Source organism: Nicotiana sylvestris, chromosome 6, assembly GCF_000393655.2.
Source record: "Nicotiana sylvestris chromosome 6, ASM39365v2, whole genome shotgun sequence".
In the NCBI taxonomy this organism is placed as follows: domain Eukaryota; kingdom Viridiplantae; phylum Streptophyta; class Magnoliopsida; order Solanales; family Solanaceae; genus Nicotiana; species Nicotiana sylvestris.
The window spans coordinates 200,707,823-200,728,300 of record NC_091062.1 but is presented as its reverse complement, the minus strand read 5'-3'; the positions used below and the strand labels follow the sequence as shown (position 1 = coordinate 200,728,300).

Here is a 20,478-nt window from a genome sequence, read left to right as displayed (position 1 = left end):
GGCAAGAGGTCATTTTCGTAGTTAACTTTATCCGGGAAATGCCCCGAGAAATTTGTATATATTTTATTTTAGGGGTATGCCCCGAAGTGAATGTAATTGGAGGCTGTGGCGAACATCGTAGAAGAAATAGCTTAGGATAATTTAGAACTTTAATTTTTCTTCTTTTAACTTTCTTTTAGAGCATCAGAGACCTGGGGGGTCGTTTTAGAGGATTGAGCTTCCCGAGTGGAAGTGGGAGAGGATCACTATGGATTTAATTGTTGGACTCATGTAGACTCGGAAGAAGTTGGACGCAGTATGGGTCATTGTTGATAGGCTAACCAAGTCAGCACATTTCATTCCTGTGGCAGTCTCCTATTCTTTTGAAAGGTTAGGTGAGATCTATATTCGGGAGATTGTTTGCCTTCATGGTGTGCCCACGTCTATCATTTCGGACTGAGGTACGCAGTTTACCTCGCGTTTCTGGGTAGCAGTTCAGCGAGAGTTGGGCACGCAGATTGAGTTGAGCACAACATTTGCCTATATTGCAAATATGCAGTTACGAATAATCCAGCCAAAGTAATAGGAATTAGACCTAACACGATTCCAAATAGAAAAACTTCAATCATTTTTATTTGTTTCATCCCCAGACGGACGGACTATTCAGATTTTGGAGAATATGCTCCGAGCTTGTGTCACTAACTTTGGAGATTCGTGGGATCAGTTCTTGCCTTTAGCAGAGTTTGCCTACAAAAACAGCTACCAGTCGAGTATCCAGATGGCTCCTTATGAGGCTTTATATGGTAGGCGGTGTCGATCTCCGGTTGGATGGTTTGAGTCGGGGAAGGCTCGGTTGTTGGGAACAAATTTGGTTCAAGAGGCCTTGGATAAGGTCAGGATCATTCAGGATAGGCTTCGTACAGCCCAGTCTAGGCAAAAGAGTTATGCAGATCGCAAGGTTCGAGATGTGACTTTTATGGTGGGTGAGCGGGTATTGCTCCGAGTGTCGCCTATGAAGGGCATGATGAGATTTAGGAAGAAGGGAAAGCTTAGCCCTAGGTTCATTGGTCCGTTTGAGATTCTTGATAGAGTGGGAGAGGTGGCTTATAAACTTGTATTGTCGCCGAGCTTATCAGCCATGCATCCAGTGTTTCATGTGTCCATGCTCCGGAAATATCACGGCGATCCATCCCACGTGTTAGATTTCAGCACTGTCCAGTTGGGCAAGGACTTGTCTTATGAGGAAGAGCCGGTAGCTATTCTAGACCGGCAGGTTCGCCAACTGAGATCCAAGAGTTTCCCTTTTGTTCGTGTTCAGTGGAGAGGTCAGCCTCCTGAGGCATGGGAGTCCGAGTCTGATATGCGGAGCCATTATCCCCATCTTTTCCCCAACTCAGGTATTTCCTTCTTCTATCCGTTCGAGGACGAACGGTTATTTTAGAGGTGGAGAATGTGACGACCCAAAGGGTCATCACTTGCTCTTAATTGATTTCTGTGTCTCCGAGGCCTTGAAAACCTCATTTAGAGTCACCTCGTTATGCGTGTGCAGTCCAGGCACATAGCTATAAAGCTTAAATATGAAAATCTGTGAAAAATGCTAAGTTTTGATTATAAAATGAGCAAATTTGACTTCGGTCAATATTTTGGGTAAATGGACCCGGACCCGTGAATCGACGGTCCCGGAAGGTCCATAGAAAAATAAGGGACTTGGGCGCATGCCCGGAATCGAATTCCGAGGTCCCAAGCCCGAGAAATGAATTTTTAAGAAAATTTGTTTTCTGAAAATGTTTAAGGAAATTTGAAATGAAATCTAATTAGAAAGTGATGGTATCGGGCCCGTATTTTGGTTCCGACGCCCGGTACAGGTCTTATATATGGCGTTAAGTCATTCCTGTGAAATTTGGTTAAAACGGACGTCATTTGATGTGATTCGGACTTGAATTACTAAATTTGAAACTTGATGAAGTTTGAGAAAAGGTTCTTGATTTTGAGGTTTGATTCATTGTTTTTGAGGTTATTTTGGCGATTCGATCGCACGGATAAGTCCGTATGATGTTGTTGAGTTAGTACCTATGTTTGGTTAGGATACCCGAGGACTCAGGTGTGTTTCAGATGTGTTTTGGGAGGTTTTTAACTTAAGAAAAATTGTAGAAAAAGTAGTTCAGCTGTTCTGGTATTTCCTTATTCGCGTTCGTGGGATGGCTTTCGCGAACACGATGAGTAAATTGTTGCTGAAGGAATTTCCTTTTACGCGAACGCGTAGAACAGGTCGCAAATGCGAGGCAGCGGGGGGCTATACCTTCGCGAATGCGTTCCTGGCCACGCGAACGCGAGGGCCCGAGAAGCTAAAGCTTCGCGATCGCGAGCCCGTTAACGCGAAAGCAAAGGCCTAACAAGCCTGACCCATCGCGAACGCGAGGGGTCTGTCGCGATCGCGTAGAGTAAAATCTCCCAGTGATTTTTTTTAAAAGCCAAAAACAGAACACTTTCGGGATTTCTTAAAATTTCACAAAACCTCTTCTTCTCCAAAGCTCTTAGGCAATTTTTGAAACAATCCTTCACCATAATCACTTGGGTAAGTAATCTTTAACTTGTTTTCTTCCATTTTCATCAACATCTATTAGAATTCTAGGCCTAAAACATGTGATTAAGAGTAGAAAATTAGGGATTTGGATAGAGTTAGGGCTTTTTGATTAATTGCGATTTAGACCTCATTTTGGTGTCGAATTCTAGAAATAATTATATATTTGGGTTCGTGGTTGAATGGGTAATTTGATTTTGGTTTGAACCTCATGTTTTGACCAAGCGGGCCCGGGGTCAATTTTTCGGTTTTTGGGAAGAATGATTGGAAAGCTATAATTGGGCATTGGATTCGAATTTTTTAGCATTTATTGATGTTATGAAGTCATTTATGTATAGATACAATCAATTTCGAGCCAAATTCGAGAGGAAAAGCAGTAATTGAGGATTGAGTTGGCCGTGGAAGTTTGAGGTAAGTGTTCGGTCTAACCTTAGCTTGAGGGATTAGGAGTTGAGTCATATTTGCTACTTGTTTCTTGTTGAGTACGACGTATAGGCATGGTGACGAGTATCTATATGTTGGTGTCGAGCATGACTGTGGGTATTAAATTGATACTTGTTGTTTTTCTTGAATGATACTATGGTTGCAATAGTGAGTAAATTCGTGGCATTGAGCAAGGACTTAGTTGATTTTTCGTGGAAGCTACTTATGATTTAGAAGTGGTGATAATTGAGATGATTAGGAGCTGAGTTGAGATTGGTTATAGCTGATTCTCCCTTGTCGGGACATATACACTTGTACGGTTGAGTTCCCTTGCTGGGAAGTTTAGTTTATTTTGATCCCTTGTCGGGATCGTTGTTATGATCATTGTAAGTTGTATATTTGGAACGGATTGTACGCCGCAAAAATTATTATATTGGATCGGGTTGCACGCCGCAACAATTATTATATTGGATCGGGTTGCACGCCGCAATAATTATTATATTGGATCGGGTTGCATGCCACAACAATTATTATATTGGATTGGGTTGCACGCCGCAATAATTATTATATTGGATCGGGTTGCACGCCGCAACAATTATTATATTGGATCGGGTTGCACACCGCAACAGCTATTATATTGGATCGGGTTGCACGCCGCAACAGCTATATATGTGTATATGGATTGGGTTGCACGCCGCAACAGTATTAAATGATAAGGGATCGGGTTGCGCGCCACAACAATAGTATTATTACCTTGTTGTAGATACTGTATTGTTCTTTCTCATATCTGTTCGGTTTCTGATAGGTTGATACGTTTCCCCGAGCATGTACCCCCTCCCTTTTAACTATTATTTCCTATTTATTTTTTCGTTGTATATTATATAACTGCACAGGTTTTATCTGGAGTCTGGTCCTAGCTTCGGCACTACCTCGCCGGGGTTAGGCCAAGCACTTACCACCACATGGGGTCGGTTGTGTTGATACTACACTCTGTACTCTGTGCAAATACCGGAGCAGCCTTTGGTCAGCAACAGTAGCTCGGGAGCCAGCCTTCAGTCCATCGAGACACCGAGGTAGCCTTGTAGGCGTCCGCAGGCCCGACGTCTCCTCTATCTTATTTTATATTTTGTTATCTCATGTATTCGAGACAAACGGTGTTATATTTCTTTCAAAGGGTTGTATTTAGTACTCTTAGTAGTCTGTGGATGTTGTGACACCAGGTTCTGGTTAGAGGCATGTGATGGTCTTTGAGACTTTTTGATTTTCTATTTATTTAAGACTTCCACTAAATTTCATATTCTGCTGTTATTTAACTGTTTATTCTCTTGTTAATATAATTGGTAAGAAGTTTTAAAATAAAAGGGTTAATGATTTCTAAGTTCATGGCTTGCCTAGCTTTTACGAGTAGGCGCCATCACGACTCCCGAGGGTGGGAAATCCGGGTCGTGATAGAAGTGGCAGAATCCTAACTAGTTTTTCTACTGGTTTTATAGCTTGTTAAGCTTAAGAAGTTTAACACAATCAAACACAGTTTCTAGTTTATGTATACATAGATACTGATAACTTAAGGCTTGCCTAGGCGGGGGACTGTCTGCAATCACAATTACAAGAGATGATTAACAGTTTAAGAAATTGTGTAAACTACAAACATGCTATGTTAGATGACACAGATTATAACAGGTGTTTTGTTTATGTTTTAAGACATGATGCTTGTATGTGAGGTTGTTTAAACCTTTTTATAGCCAACGATTTATTTAGTCGAAATGGACAAGTTCAATGAAAAATGCAAACAAAAGTTCATAAAGCATGGTATCTAATGCATACATGGGATGACTATTTTTCTTTTTAAAACGGGATTATTGACCTAATAGCAGGATCTCTATGCGATAGTACTTATGCACAAATCAAAAGTTGGAGTAAGGGTACATGATATGCAGTATGTTGAAGCGATAAACGTGCATGCCCTAAATGAGGATGTCTAGTGCACAAGTTTGGCATGGTTTGATTACAAATAGATATAGTAATCCTAGAACATGATTTCTAACGTAGATTTACACAAATGTAAGACATAGAAACATGTTTTCTACACGATTTTACCCACAATGCCATACAGCCACCCTCCATTTTCACTAGTCACCCCAATATCTGTTTACAACTAATTATTACAGACCGATAATTGAATAAAAATTACATAAATAGAATATAAATTAAGCTATAGGGAACCTGAAGTAGGCACAAAGCAAATCCTGGTGTACCAGGCCTTCACTAGTCTCAAATGCCCAAGATTCATTGCCACATTTGTGTCCAGGTGTGTCAGAGTTCCCTAAGGACCTCAAGGATCCCGGGTAGTGCTCACACCCAGACTTTCTCAAATAAAGACTGATTATGTGCAGTGTGGAAAATCCAGCCCTGATATGCCAGAGTTCAGAGAGATCTCAAGGATCTCTAAGCAGTACACATACCAGAGGAGCAGGACTTAATAATCTAAGAGTAAGTGAAAGTGCATAATTTTGAAAAGGTTTTTGTTAAACAGTATAGAGAGTACCGTTAAAAGTGAATAGATTTTCTGAAAACCAGTACTAATTTGGTGGTAAAACAGCTTGAGAAAAGTATAAAAATACTTGGAGATCCAAACACAAATCACAGAGTAACCATATTCAGAAACACTTGGCAAGCAGGTTCCACACAAGGGGGGAAGGGTTTGGGGATACATAGAATACACTTTAGTGTGTAGTGAAGCACAGAAGCAAATAGATGTACAGAATTACTAAGTTAGTTACACGGGTAGGTGATTGAGACATGGAGCAAAGATGTTGAGGACACATAAACCTCAAACATACAACTAGAGAGACTAGATGACTTAGCAAAGCAGAGTAGGAAAGGACGTAAAAGAACAGACTAGGCAAAACACCACACAAACACTCATAGTGTAGGCATGCTAATTACACACTGAACAAAACAAGGTTTTAGACATGCTAGATAAACAGCAGACATGCATGTAGAGTTGAAACATGCTAATCATATATTGAACAAGGCAGTAGTAGGCATACTAGCTAAACAGCAGACATGCAGGTAGAGTTGAGACATGTTAATCATATGTTGAACAAGGCAGTAGCAGGCATACTAGCTAAACAATAAACAGGAGCATAAATGAACTCATGACTGATGAACTAAGGCAGTAATGAAACACATAGGGTTTAGATTCTGAAATTTAATCAGAGGCATATCAGTTAAGGGAAAGAGAACACAAGATGTAAGACAGGTGTTATGCAGTTTGTAGCCTTGGCTTACAGCCGGCAAGACTAATGAAGATCACAAGTAACAGAAAGAGAAGAGAGCTTTTTAGAGTGTAAGAGTAGTGGTCAACTAATGTTCGTGTGTAAGAAGTTAAATAAGAGAGTTTATATAGTAGTTCAAGAGTAGAGCAAATATGCTAAAGTAATCAATAATCAGCAATTAAGGGATCTCAGAATCAATCATGCAAAGAGGTTTAGCATAGTCTTCCCCTTAATTAAGGGCAATTAGCCAACGGTAATGACAGGAACTAGTTAAGGCAAGAGGTTCAAATCAGACTGAGTAAAGAAGTAAAAAATCAGAGGTCTTATTAAGGAAAGGAGTTCAAATCAAACCAAATAAAGAACTTCAGAATAAAATAATCAAGTGTTTAATTAAGGAAAGAATCATGTAAAGAATCGATAAATATATGGCAATCAAATAAGGTTAGAACGACTAATTAAGGTCATAAACACGGAAATAATCAAGAATCATGCACACGAATCTTTTAACAAAGCAAATCACTCAACAATTCTGGAAAGAATATATCAGTTCCCATAAATAAGATAGGTCGAGTAAAACTTTTAGGAACACAGAGAAATTAGACGGAAAATAATTTAAAAAACACTAATTCAAAAACACTTAAAGAAAGAAAACAGTCATGGAAAACTTGAAAGCATGTCAACACATAGAGATTCGAACAACAGAAATTATAGAAATCGAAACTTGAAGTAGCGTAGTGCTTAAAAAACCGGTTAGTAGTAGATAAGTAAAAAAAACTAAAAGAATAGCCATGGAAGTTTGAAAATACTTCACATACCCAGAGGTTTGACCAACAAACAACAAGAAAAACAAACCCTAATATAACAAAATTTTCAAAAAATCGATTAATTAGTAAAGAAATGAAGGAGCCTTAAGGAAAAAGTAATGACAAACTCAAATCGCTCTAGATCTACAAGGATTTGGACGGATTCAAGTCCAAATGCTAAGTTTTGAAGAAAAGAGAAAGGGTAAAGAGAATCTGGCCTTTTGAATCAAAGATTTGAGCCGTGAAACTTTGATAGAAATCACTCACAGACCATAGATAGACTCTTTAAGAGTTTTAAACGAGATCTGGACCAGATCTCTTTGAGGTTCTTCCATAAAACCACACAATTGAGCAATTAGGGGAAATAGGAGACAAGTAGAGGCCTCGTATAGCCATGGGAAGCCATAGATCGAGTATGAATCAAGGGGATTAGGGCTGATTTTGGGTGGCGGCAGATAGGGTTAAGTTTGGTCTCAGAGAGAATTAGAGAGGAGAGGCTTTCAGGGGCGATGGGTGTAGGCAAATGACTAGGGTTTGGGGGTCATTGGGATTAAAAAAGGAAGGTCTTAATGTGGATCGTTGATCTAAAGGATCAACGGCCACGATTTGATGGGGTTTTGGGTCGGGTAGGCTTAAATTGGGTTAGGGGCAGATGGATTTGGGCCTGGGTAGATTTGGGCTGGTGTGGGGTTGAATTTGGGCATTTAATTAGGCTAGGTCCAAAATAGAAAAGGTTATTTGTTAAATACCTCTTTAATTGATAAAAAATAATTTCTAAAAATAGTTAATAAATTACAAAAAATGATTTTCATGCCTATAAATATTTTAAAATAATTACTTAATATTTTAAAAATATAAAAGGCTATTTTCTGGTAAAGTAATGTAATAATGCATGCATGGGCTGCAATTACAAAGTAATTATAATTGCAACCTAAAAATACAAAAGTGGCTATTTGTGCAACAATTGAAACTTAGTAAAAATGCAAATAATAAAATTAAGCCACAAAATATTATGAAATCAGTGATTGTTTTATAAATAAAATGTTGGGATAAATTAATTAAATTACTTTAAAGTGCAAAAATTGTATGAAAAATACTAATTGATGCCCAGGCATAGTTTTTAAAAATATTATGGGAAAAATTGGGTATCAACGTCCATACAACAATGTCAAGCTTTAAAGGATTTCTTTTTAGAACTTTAGAATGTTGTGACTTGTCGAGAGTTGGTTTACAGTGATATTGTGCAAAATTTTTACGATGTTTCTATTTTTTATGCTTTTATTATATAGATTATAATTTATGACAAATTTCGATGTTGCATTGAACCTAAAATCTCTAAATGTAAATCTTCTCCATAAATATATCAGCGAGTAAATATACAAAAAGAATAAAAGCATATGCTAGTCCAGTCCAATCCAAATTGCAAAAACAAAAGCACAAGTGTGCTAGTTTAGGCACGATGTATGAGCAACGGCTGTCATTATCTATTAGGATTTCCTTCAAATTTTTGAAGAAGAGCTCAAGTAAGAAAAGTTCAAGTTCTTGGAAAAAATTTAGAATTTTTTTTTTTCGAACAATGAAAAAACTTCGAATAGTTTTCAATGTTTGAAAAACTAAAATAATTTAATTCTAGGTGTTATAAATAATATTTTATTTATGGTGAATCTCTATAATTTAGAGAGACTTTAGGGTTTGCTACTTTGTGGCTAAGTCACTTTTTCCCTATAAATAGAGGGGTTCTATTCCATTGAAAATCATCTCAAATCAATAAGAATTATCTCTCTACTTTTCTCTCTAATAATCTTCTTCTTCTTTCATTGTTTTATAACATGTCATCATCACGAGACTCTAACCAATTGAGTAGAGGCACCTACTTTGGTCACCAGACTTTGGGATAAGTGCATGGTGCTCAATTGTACATAATATTGAGTATAATAACTATCAATTGATCTTTGAAATTCCTTCATAAATAAATTCTGGATTTAAGGTAAGTATTTTATCTTATTTTTCATTTTTTCTCTTTTAAATTCTTGAAATTCTATAATTTGATTTTAAATATAAGCAAAGACAATAAATTTTGATTATAACTCTAATAGAGCTTGTGAGAAATTATAATCACCCGAAGTGGTAAAATTTCTATGTCTTGTCATGATCAAATTCATGTATGATTATGAGCACAAGAAGTGAAAACTCGCCCCATTAAATTTGCTTCATACTCGTTCCCTTGAGAGAATGTGGTAGCAATATGTAATAAGTCTAAAAGAAGACAAAATTATTACCGTGGAGGTATCAATAGATGTGGACGTGGCAATAGACGAAATTATAATCGTCATCATTGCGGTAATGTGAATAATAAAGATTCTCAAAATAATCCTTCACTTTGTGAAAGTAATGTTTGTCATCTATTTGACATGAGATTTGTAAAACATATATAGATGATTATGGTTCATTCATAATATGAATGTGACAATATTTGATTTATGAATAGATATTATTCTTGAAAGAATATGAATGTGCTAGTAGTAGTGGATATACCACATTAATCTCTAGAAAGAGGTTTGAGATGAAATAAGAAAATAATTTCATTATTATGGCATGAATGGTCATTGATCACGTACCTATTGTGATTATGCCAAAATATTATGGCAATGTAATTATTATTACAGGGCAAAAATAATAGAAGCAACATATCTTACCTATAATGATTTTGACAACAATGGTATAACTTTCTCCTTGAGAGAGATATTCACCATATAGATGTTGATGAATATGTGGTAGTACAAAATTAATTGAGAGCTATGGAAGAGCCAACTATCACTATTTTGAAGAAATAAAATTGATTATGAATAAAGTATTGTGTCGCAGTAAGTTTCAAAGAAACTTATTGAGTTTCTAAAGTATTTGCGAGGGCGGTTGGTTATATTGAGACTAAAAATAAAGGAAAGATTTAATATTTTCTATTACTACAACTTTTTGCGGGGCATTATTTTTTTTAACAACTACCTGCTTTATTCTCTGGTTTGTACTACATAAATAAAAGAATTCCATAATAAAATAGAAGTTTATTAATATAAAAACTCATATCATAATAAACTTGGAGTTTATTTATAATTGCACACATCATGGTGTAAACCTGAAGTTTATCAATATTGATAATTTATCTATTTGACATAAATATTAATTTAAGTATGATGTGCAAAAATAAAAGAGAATTCATATGGGTAAATATTAAATAACTAGAAAGTTCTTTATGAATTCTCTAATGTTGCTTATTATCATTAATTAGTAGACCAACTAAAATTGAGTTTAATTCTCATGAATGCTGGAAATATCAAAGGCGAATATGGGTTCATTCACCTGGCATGTATACCACATAAAATACATCTATGACATGGTCACATGTGAAATTATTATTAACCTGCAACCTGGTGTTTGTGAGGTAAGTTGTTCAATGATTAAATTTCGAGCATAATTTTTAGATTTTCTATTCACGGCAGTTCATCTTGATAAGTTGATTTACATCACAATTGGGTTAGCAAAATGATCTATTGAGTGCCTCCACTAAATAACTAAATTATTTCTTACGAGAACAAAGTTATCTATATCAGTTTAATATATATTATACTCGAAAGTATATTAAATTCTCCCTCATAAGTGGTTCTAGATCAGGAACCAAATAATTTCATCTTATTATTAATATACGGTATATATTTTGATTAATACCATAACACATAAAGGTGGGTTTACAAAATTGAGTAAGCAAGTTAGTTTTTCTAATATGAGGGGGAGATAGGATAAACAGTTGAGAAAAAGTTATGTGGAATGAATTATCATTTGTACATCTAGATCCTCAAATAAGATAATATGAACTTGAAGTTCATAAAAAGATAATTTATCTGCAATATGTTGCAAAGCATGCCAGACGCATTTGCTGACCAAAATAAAGTAACTGTATTCGCACTGCAAATGCTCATATTAGAATAAGTCCTAGAACAGCAAAGTCTATGGTACACTTAAAACGTATAGACAAATCGATTTCAAAATAAATTCTTGATAAAGAAGATGAGCAAATGATCAAAATGATCATATTAAGTAGATAAGTGATCTAGAAGATCACATGACATAGCACTTCATAAAAAATTTGGAGAGGTTCAGATACCTGAAAATATGAAGGAAAAGATCTCTATGTTATGTCTTTATGAAAAAATATTGGAACCGGACGACATCTATGATAGCGTTAAGTATAGATGGGGATCTTAAGTCTGTCGAATACAGCCATAGAAATATTGGCCAAATGGAAGAGACAAAATTCGAATAGAATTGGTTTCATATGAAAGACATGTAGTTTTGGCTATGTAGTTCAAACACTTGAAAGCATAAAGTCAATGATGTGTGCAATCACTTTTATCTATCTTATATATCTAGCATGACATGAAAACTTGTTATGCATCTAAAGTCTATTTAAATGACTTATATGACAATCCCTGAAGGATTCAAATCGCTTAAAGCACATACTTTTCTTGGTTCAGAAGTCTCATATCCTAAGTACAATTTGTGCACATATGTATCTTGCTATAACTATAAGCATGATAATATGGTAGCGAGAATTTTTACCTCCATGAAGATATTGAAAAGGCTATTCCATGGCATTTTAGGAAGACGTTACAAATCTATTAAGAATGATGATTTCAAAGTGCAACATATTTATTCAAGTTAATATGGATGATTTGTTTATCAAATATCTACCAACGATTTTTTGAAGATGGTGCACAAGATTGGAATGCAAAGGCTTAAAGATGTGAATTGATGCTCTCATCAAGGGGAATTAATATGCGTTGTACTCCTTTTTCCTTACAAGGTTTTGTCCCACTGGGTTTTCCTTGCAAGGTTTTTAACGAGACAACCAAAAGGGTTATTTCTAAACATGTGCACTCTTTTTCCTTTACTATAAATTTTTTTTCCACTGATTTTATTTTAGTTAAGGTTTTAATGAGGCACATTATCTGGTGAATAGATATTCAAGGGGGAGTGTTATAAATACAGTAATAATTTATTTATGGTGAATGTCTGTAATTTAGAGAGATTTTAGTTTGTGGCTAAGTCAATTTTCCCCTATAAAAAAAAGGGTTCTATTCCATTGTAAATCATCTCACGTCAATAAGAATTATGTCTCTACTTTTCTATGTAATACTCTTTTTTTTTTTTTTATAATACCATGTCTGTAGTTTAGAAATAGTTTATAACAAAACACGTTGTCCTAACAAAAGAAAACGTTTCCTCTTTGCCAGCGCTAATGCTTTAATTGCACGTGTTTGTAGAACTAGAATATTATTTCAAGTCTAAGGATATGGTTGTACGATTTAAACAAGCAAATAAGAGAAATAGTGATTATTTGTTCACTTAAAGAACACTAGAAATGAGTCAAAATCAAAAAAAAAAAAAAGTCAAAGTATAATAATGGGGCTTGAAGACTGATCACTTCAGTGGTATATGTTACTCTATTTCTGAAGGGAGAAATTCAAAAATAGCCAAATTTACAAATGATCATTAAAAAATAGTCATAGTAATCGAAATTTAGCCACTTTTCATGTAAAGATAAATCTGAACGTGTTTAAAATCCAAAAAGTACTCCAGTATATTATACTGGAGTTCCAGCATAACTATACTAGACTTCCAGCATAATATACTGGAGTTCCAGTATAATATACCGGTCCAGCATAATATGCTAGAAGTTTATACACAAGTACTCCAATCTCCAGTATATTATGTTGTTTCCACGTGTTGGAGTTCCAGCATAATATGCTGGAAGTTCATACACAGGTGCACCGATCTCCACTATATTATGCTAGAACTTTCCGTATTGCAGCAAAATAATGGTTATCTTACAATGACTTTACAAACGCTAGCTATTTTTGAATGAGCAGTCCGAAAACTGGCTATCCCGTGCTATTTTTACACTTCTTAAGCTCTTTTTGAGATTAATGTTTCTTGAATTTGTAACATGACAACTACATATTTGAGAATACTTATTAAAAAAAGGTCAGCAAATTGGCAAAATATTAAAAGGTTCTTTATTTAACTTATAGTACATTTATTATTGCTGTGTTTAGCCACTTTAGAGCATAAGAGAACCTCTTTGCAGTCCCAACCTATTGGAATTCTTTGTCATATCACAATAATTTCATTTGCACCTAAAAGCCTACCTAAAGAAGGGCAGAGAGCACAATGAGCTTAACCTCACTCCCATCTATCATCCATACAGCAAAAAATTTCAAGGTCTACATCTCACTGTATTCATTTTGCATTTACTTAGAAAAGTGTAGAAAGGACATTTCCAATAGCTCAGGCATACATTGTAAAGAAGGACTATTCTCAATTGCCAACGTAGTCATGTGTCAGTTGAATCTGAAGAAGAAACTCTATAACTATAATCCCCGTCGATATCCAATGGGGAGGCAAAAATCAAGTGTATGATTCTGAAAATCATATCACCAATGAGCTAAATAATTTTATTTATCATCATCAGCAGCAGCATTAGCATCTTGAACCTCAATGTGTCGCCGGCTCTGTACCAGCTAATCAAGATCTAAACTCTTTTTCATCGATTCATACACGAGATACGTTATGCTTGCTGCAGGTACAACTTTTAGAAGATTTGGGAAAAGTCCTTTGTAGAAGCCCCTGAAACCTTCACGCTGAAGTGTTTTGCGGAACACATCAGACATACCTTCGTATGCAGCATCAGCTTGCATTCTAGCAAGAATACAGATTAAGAGTAAAAAGGAACGGCCATCACATGATAAACCGAGAGCTACACCGTCCAAATAGAAGGGGAAAAAAAGAAAAAAATCACAGTTGTTGCACACCAAGAATCTAAATGCAGATTTACCTGGTCCGAACAACCTGCAAAGGATAAACACATGTTGCTCCAAGGGCTCCTGATATTGTCCCACAACCCAACTGCACAAGAGGGCCGGCTTCTGCATCCATGTGCAGTTCTTAGAAAAATTACTTTTCATTGTATTGGAGAAAATAGGTAGTAGCAATTGAAAAGAAACAAGTTAAAGAGCTGTACCACTATCATGAAGAATGTAAATCTTTGACAAATCCTTTAAAGTCTCATAGGCAGCCAAATCAATGCCTGCATAAGGGATGATTCCAAGTAAAGATGGAACCAATCCTCTATAAAATGCCCGAGGTCCCTCCTGTACCCAAATATCTTTTGATAGTTTTCGTAGATTAGGAACCTTTCCACCCTCACATGCATGAGTCTGTAATCGAGTTTTAACAAGATCCATGGGATAGATAGCAGTTTGTGCTACTGCACCTGCCATTCCACCAGCCACAAGACGACCAGAAGTTCCTATATCTCTTTGGTCTTGACCCTTGGCATGACCAATAACATTTTTCAAGGTTTCGTAAGCGTAAAACTTGATTGCACTTTCAGGTGCTACCTTCATCACATTTAACCCATTGCCACGGAAAAAACCCAATAAACGACCTTCCTTCCATATGCTTTTGACTGCAGGACCAATTGAAGCACGGGTAGTCTGCACTTGTAAAATGACCTTAAGGCGATCAAGAGGTGCTGTGGCAGTACGAGAAGCAGCTCCTGCAACTCCCCCTGCGATCAGGTATTTGGATGCATGAACATGCTTACTGATGCCTTCCGGAATGACTGCCTGCTCCCCAATATCAACAAGACATACCCTCTCCAAGTATTGGTAAATATTCTCAATTGTGGCCTCGTGCGGATAGAGTAGAAGAAAATCCCTCCATTCCTCAAAAGTGATAATTCCATTATTATCTTTATCCACATGCTCCACAAAACGTGCAAGTTCATCATCATCCAATTCTATTCCTGCAAGAAAGAAACTGCCCTAGCTTATAAGAGGAAGACAACTAAAGAAATGGAAATGAGCATGGAGAACTCTTCTAGCCAGAAAAAAATAGATTCTGAAAGATGGGAATCACATAGCAAAATAACTGAGGAATAGCAGAGGAGATATTAGCATGTGGATATTAAATGGATGAACCAATTTGTAATGCAAACCCTTTACCGGGCCACCCATTTATTGAGGAAGCATGAAACTGAAAAAAGATACTTGTCCCGCAGACAAAGAGAAAAATAGACCAGCAGAGCAGGGTAACTTAATACATGACAGGGAAGCCAAAATATACTGAAAAGCCGTAAGCTGTGTCAGAAAATTTACCAAGGCCAATCAGTAACATTAGTTACAGGACAAAGTATCAACAACGTCATACAGAAAGCTAACAAAAATAAAACAAATTTTCTGAATCTGTTAGAAAAATGGACAAAAAAAGACAAAGAATTATGACAGGAAGCACCATTTGAAGGACTTAATTGTCAGGCACCTTACCAAATTTCTTGCACAGGAAATCTCTCAATTTCTTAAAATTAATCGGGAAGCTCATACAAGGATAACACTTTGTTCTACCCTGCAAATTCAGGACCAATTAAGCTCGAATAGAAGCGCCATTTGCTTTGAAAAAGTTTTTAAAAATTAAACACCGTGTATGGTTTTGATAAAAAAAACTTGTTTTTGCAAGGAAAAAAAACAACCAAAAAGCTTTTCAAGAAACAAAATTAATTTAAGCACAACAACCAGTTGCAATTTGGTTCAAACCTTATTGGTACACAGACAATAGTCCCATGTTTATCAAATGTCATTGAGTTAGTTTAGAGATTTGTGACTCAGTTCGGGATAAGCATGAAAGCTAGAGAATCTCTAATATTTGAGAACACTTATTTTAAGAGAAAAATTATTGAGTATTAGAGTGAAACAGGCCCAAATGAAGCCAATGGGTATGGAGCAAGGCCTATAGTTGTGTTGTTTTGTTCATTATTTCAAAAACCAATCCATACACAATTGATTTGCCTGATGCTTACAGAAGTGTCAATAAACAAACCAGAAAACTAGTCAAACACCATATCTTGACCTGATTATGCTGCCCCCCCCCCCAGCTTCATTACATAACTGCCATCTCAAGCTCATCTAAGCCTAATTCTTTGTCTAGAGCATGGGAGGGAAAGAAAGAGTTGAATGAACTAATTTCATTGTACAGAACAGGTCTCCTCAACTATGAGTAACTTGTAGGGAAACATCATGGCCATCTTAAACATCATATAGCTCATAAAAATATGAATTATTGCATCATATCATCGTCAAGTGGCCAACTTATCAACTACACAATGTAATTCAGTATATGCATTGACAATCTATTCTGCATATATTTCCAAATCTAAGAATTGTAAAAATATCCTCGAGAACTATTCCATAAATGGCCATATCTGAATCCAAATTAGCAAGTAGAAAAATTAATTTAGTCACAGGCACCACAAAAGAAAGTGCAAGAGCATCATCTAAATCAAACTAACAGTGGCGAAACAGTAGTAGCTGACTCGACGAAAAATCAAAAGCCATCTGAGCTTAGAGAAGTGAGCACCTCAATGCGTCATAATAATACTGCTATTATTCTTGCAAGCAGTTAAACATTAACATCTTGCTCATTCGCAACAAAAAACAACTAAAATAACATAATGCATCATTTTGCTATGGAGTGATTTTACACAGATGTGCTCGTTTTACCTTGTTTCAACTGTGTTCAAGTGTATCACAATGACAAGTCAGCTAAGAACGGCTCCTTATCCCGCACAAAAAAAAAGGGATAACAAGGATTATACTGATAATCAAGTGATAAGGTATGACGAGTCAGTCATACCCATAATCTGCTTGATGTTATGCAGATAACTTACCCTCATATACGTCACCAAGATACTTTTTTCCAAAACTAAAGGCTCTAAATACCATCTTGCAAGAGAAATAGATGATATCAGTTAAAGAAAATGCTATAAGGGGAGGAACTTATTACTTCACAAATCGCATCTACTGGAAATGAATAATGAGATTCAATATGGAGGAAAATAGATTGCAACGGCCTCTGATTGCAACCATACACAAAGTCGAAACTCAAATATGGTGCACGAGAACAACTTAGGGAAACAACTCTCCTATGCATTATGTGGTCCTTATGGAAGGAATAAACTAGGAGGTACTATGAGGGAAAATCACTTGTTGATTGTTTTTTATGAAGTCACTTCTTGATTGTCATGCAGATTTTTAACCATAGTTGCTTAAACACCTTTTTTTGTTGTGTGTGTGTAATCAAGGCAATGTAAACGGCTTATTGAATTTATTAAATTCTAAAACTTCATAGACATGTAATTTGTAAAGCTATGGTAGCACCATTATGGGGCCCTCATACTGTTGTGATTAAAGTATTTTATTCATCAAAATACAAATAAATAAACTGAGAAACGCCAAACAGACTAGGGGATCAGCTTCCTAGAGTTATTCAAAATGAAAAAATCCAAAAAATGCTTCCCTCCTGGTAAAGAGACTCTCAAGAGTTCAGCCACCAATTTCAGAACCAAATTCAGCAAAATGCCAAGAAGGGAACCACAATCTCCAAGGCCCAGAATCATCCAAAAAATACTTGAATATCCAGATCAGGGAAACTTTAAGAGATGAAGAACTTATTGATAATATAAATTACTTTGAGATGCAAGTTTATCATGAAATTTTTTATTTTCCCGGTCTCAACTAGTATCAAAGTGAGAAGACAATTGCGTATAGGGATTGAAGCATGTGAGCATCATTGATACATCCAAGCATAAACAAATATAAGTTCTGTTCACATATACGTATATCAATGCCTAATGTCACTATTCATACTTACAGACAACTATTCATGCACAGACACTGTTCACTGTATCTGTTTTGAAAATTTAAGAATAAAGTGTAAGGTGGACCAGTGTTTTCAAAGGCGAAAAGCAAAAAACGAACGGGGGGTTTTCGGGGATTTAAGCGTAAAGCGCAAATAAAGCGCCGGCTATAGTGAATAAGAAAAAAAAAATTGATAAGGAAAAATAAAATGAAACAAAAAATATATATGTAACTCAAGAGTAATAATTATACACATAAATAACAAGAAGGAATTTGAAAAATTTACTACGAAGTGAAATATTTATCAGTTAGTGTCGCCTCTTCAGGACTAGGCCCATTAGTAATGAGGCGTGTGCGGTGCCCTTAGTGCCTTTTAGTTGCACTAAAGCGCCGGCTAAGCAAAAGGATCAGACTGTATTGCACCTAGCTTCAGAGCTTAAGCGCGATTCTAGCAAGCATTTGACAGCACTGAGGTGGACAAGAAAGATATAATCCCTATATGGCTAATCATTTGTGAGGTTACGACTGATAGAAGACTTGAGATCCCTCTATGACGACTTGACATATCTTCTCAATGAGTGAACTCTATACAGTGGTGCAACTAATGGGACTTGGGAGACGTGTTCGGATGTGCCGTAAACTTCGCAGAGAAAATGCTGAGAGTAGGCTTCTTAGCGGAGAAGCTCGAGTACTGCAACAAGAGAAAGTTCTACATAAGAGCTAGGTGAAAGGAAGCTTGGTGCATTAGGTACACGAGGAAAGCTTCCTCTTTTGGGTGGTAAAATCTCTCGACAACATTGTGATACTTGAGACATACATATTGGTATTGGTGTAATAAGTGCATGGTTTGAGAAGGATTTTCCACATAAAATCTCGGATTCATTCATTTGTTTATTCTCATTAACTAACTGTGGTTAATTTTCCTGAGGGTATCTCTGGACCCAACAAGAGGTATCAGAATACTGCACATTGATATTCCACAAACTTCCAATAAGTCCAGCTTGGCAGCTGATCACTTAACTTCAACTTGCGCAGCAAAGCCATTCAAGGTTCAAAAGCTTTCAAAAATGAATCCGATCAAACAATCAGGACTTATCACACTAGTTCTAAGACATCAACAATACAAATTCTCAGAAGATAGATTTTTGTATTCCTTTTATGAACCACAATAGACAGTTCTACATCCACACCACTTATCCTCCCAATGAACAAAAAAACGACATCATAACTGCTCCCTCCGTTTCATTTTATGTGTTAGTAAGAAATTTTTTGAATATTGTGGTCTTAAACTAAAGATGTGTATAGTGCACCAAAATGCCCTTTGAAACTTGTGATCTTAAACATGTCATAGTCCATACTGGAATTAAAGAGTTACTAATTATAGGAAGTGGCATTCTTTTTTAAACAAACTAAAATGCAAAGTAAGACAAATAAATTGAAACAGAGGGAATATTAATCTATGAAACAGGAACTTAAAGGGCTTAAAAAGAATTGACAGTAAAGTACCAGCTTTAACAAGAGCATCCCACAGTTCTTCAGGCAAGATACAACCATTATGCTCCACATCAATAGCCTGAAAAATCCCATACAGTTCCATTTCTTTATCATCCATATATTTTCTAAACTCCTGATAATCTACCCGTCCATCCTTATTAGCATCACATGCTTTCAACAATTCTTTAGCAAACTTATACTCAGCTGGAATTTGCATAGCAGACAAACCCTTTTCGATTTTTACATAATCCAAGTAGCCCGCATTGTCCGAATCGAAAAAACTGAACAAACTTCTGATTCTTGACTCCCTTTCTTCTTTGGTCTCACCTAGTGCTGATAAAACATGGTCCATTGAAACCGGGCCGGACTTCTTCACCGGGTTGCAACATCCGGGCCGGTCTTTTGTACCCATTCCCGGAAAATTCACATGCTCTACGGCGGCCTTTCCAGCCACTGACATGCCCAAATATTGGTTCTGGGTTTCTTTACAGCATATGCAAAAAGATTGATTTTTGTTTTATGGATCTTTTTTTATAGATCTAATAGGGAAAAGAACGCTAATTTGAAGAGAAGGATTGCTTACAGTGAGCAAAAGGAAATGGGTGTTATTAGAAGAGGGGAGAAGAAGAGAATATTTGTGGAGGATCTTCTTTGAGAGAGATCCGATTAATTGACCCGGTTTGCTTTGTAGTTAATTTTCGGGTCAAATTTGAACTTTCTTTCTTATGTATAAAAAGGTCACAAATTTGTGCATCACGTGTTTATTCCTAATTAAATTAGGGTTATTATCACTTTTAGCCCGCGCCAAAAATTACTTATATCAAATAGCCGAAAAAATATATAAAATTTAATTTTTATATATAACATACAGAATATTTATATGTATATATACAAATTTCATACATTTTCAGCTATTATTTTTACAACGGCTACACAATGTTATTTTTCTATTAAATAATTAACTTTAAGAATGAATAAATCAAACTAAAAATATATATAATCTAAATATAGTTAAATTTTAAAAATTGTATATGTTTTATATTTATTGGATTGACGTAAATATTTTATGTGTGCTAACTAATTTAAGATTAAAATATATAGTATTTTTTTTTTCCTTCAAGTCAAACAAAAAAGGAAAAAAATCAAATGGCCTAGTTCACACGGATGCATAA

At 35.8% G+C, this 20,478-nt stretch overlaps 1 protein-coding gene across 1 annotated transcript; it reads right to left on the bottom strand.

The window, feature by feature from the left end:
• Positions 1-13,333: 13,333 nt before the first annotated feature.
• LOC104214463 (calcium-dependent mitochondrial ATP-magnesium/phosphate carrier protein 2-like) lies at positions 13,334-19,987 on the bottom strand. The gene is made up of 4 exons (XM_009764124.2): positions 19,319-19,987; positions 14,140-14,925; positions 13,954-14,044; positions 13,334-13,817 (listed from the first exon to the last, which is right to left on the bottom strand). Exons 1-4 carry the CDS (start codon positions 19,764-19,766, stop codon positions 13,640-13,642), a joined length of 1,503 nt encoding a protein of 500 aa, XP_009762426.1. The 5' UTR covers positions 19,767-19,987; the 3' UTR covers positions 13,334-13,639.
• Positions 19,988-20,478: the final 491 nt, after the last annotated feature.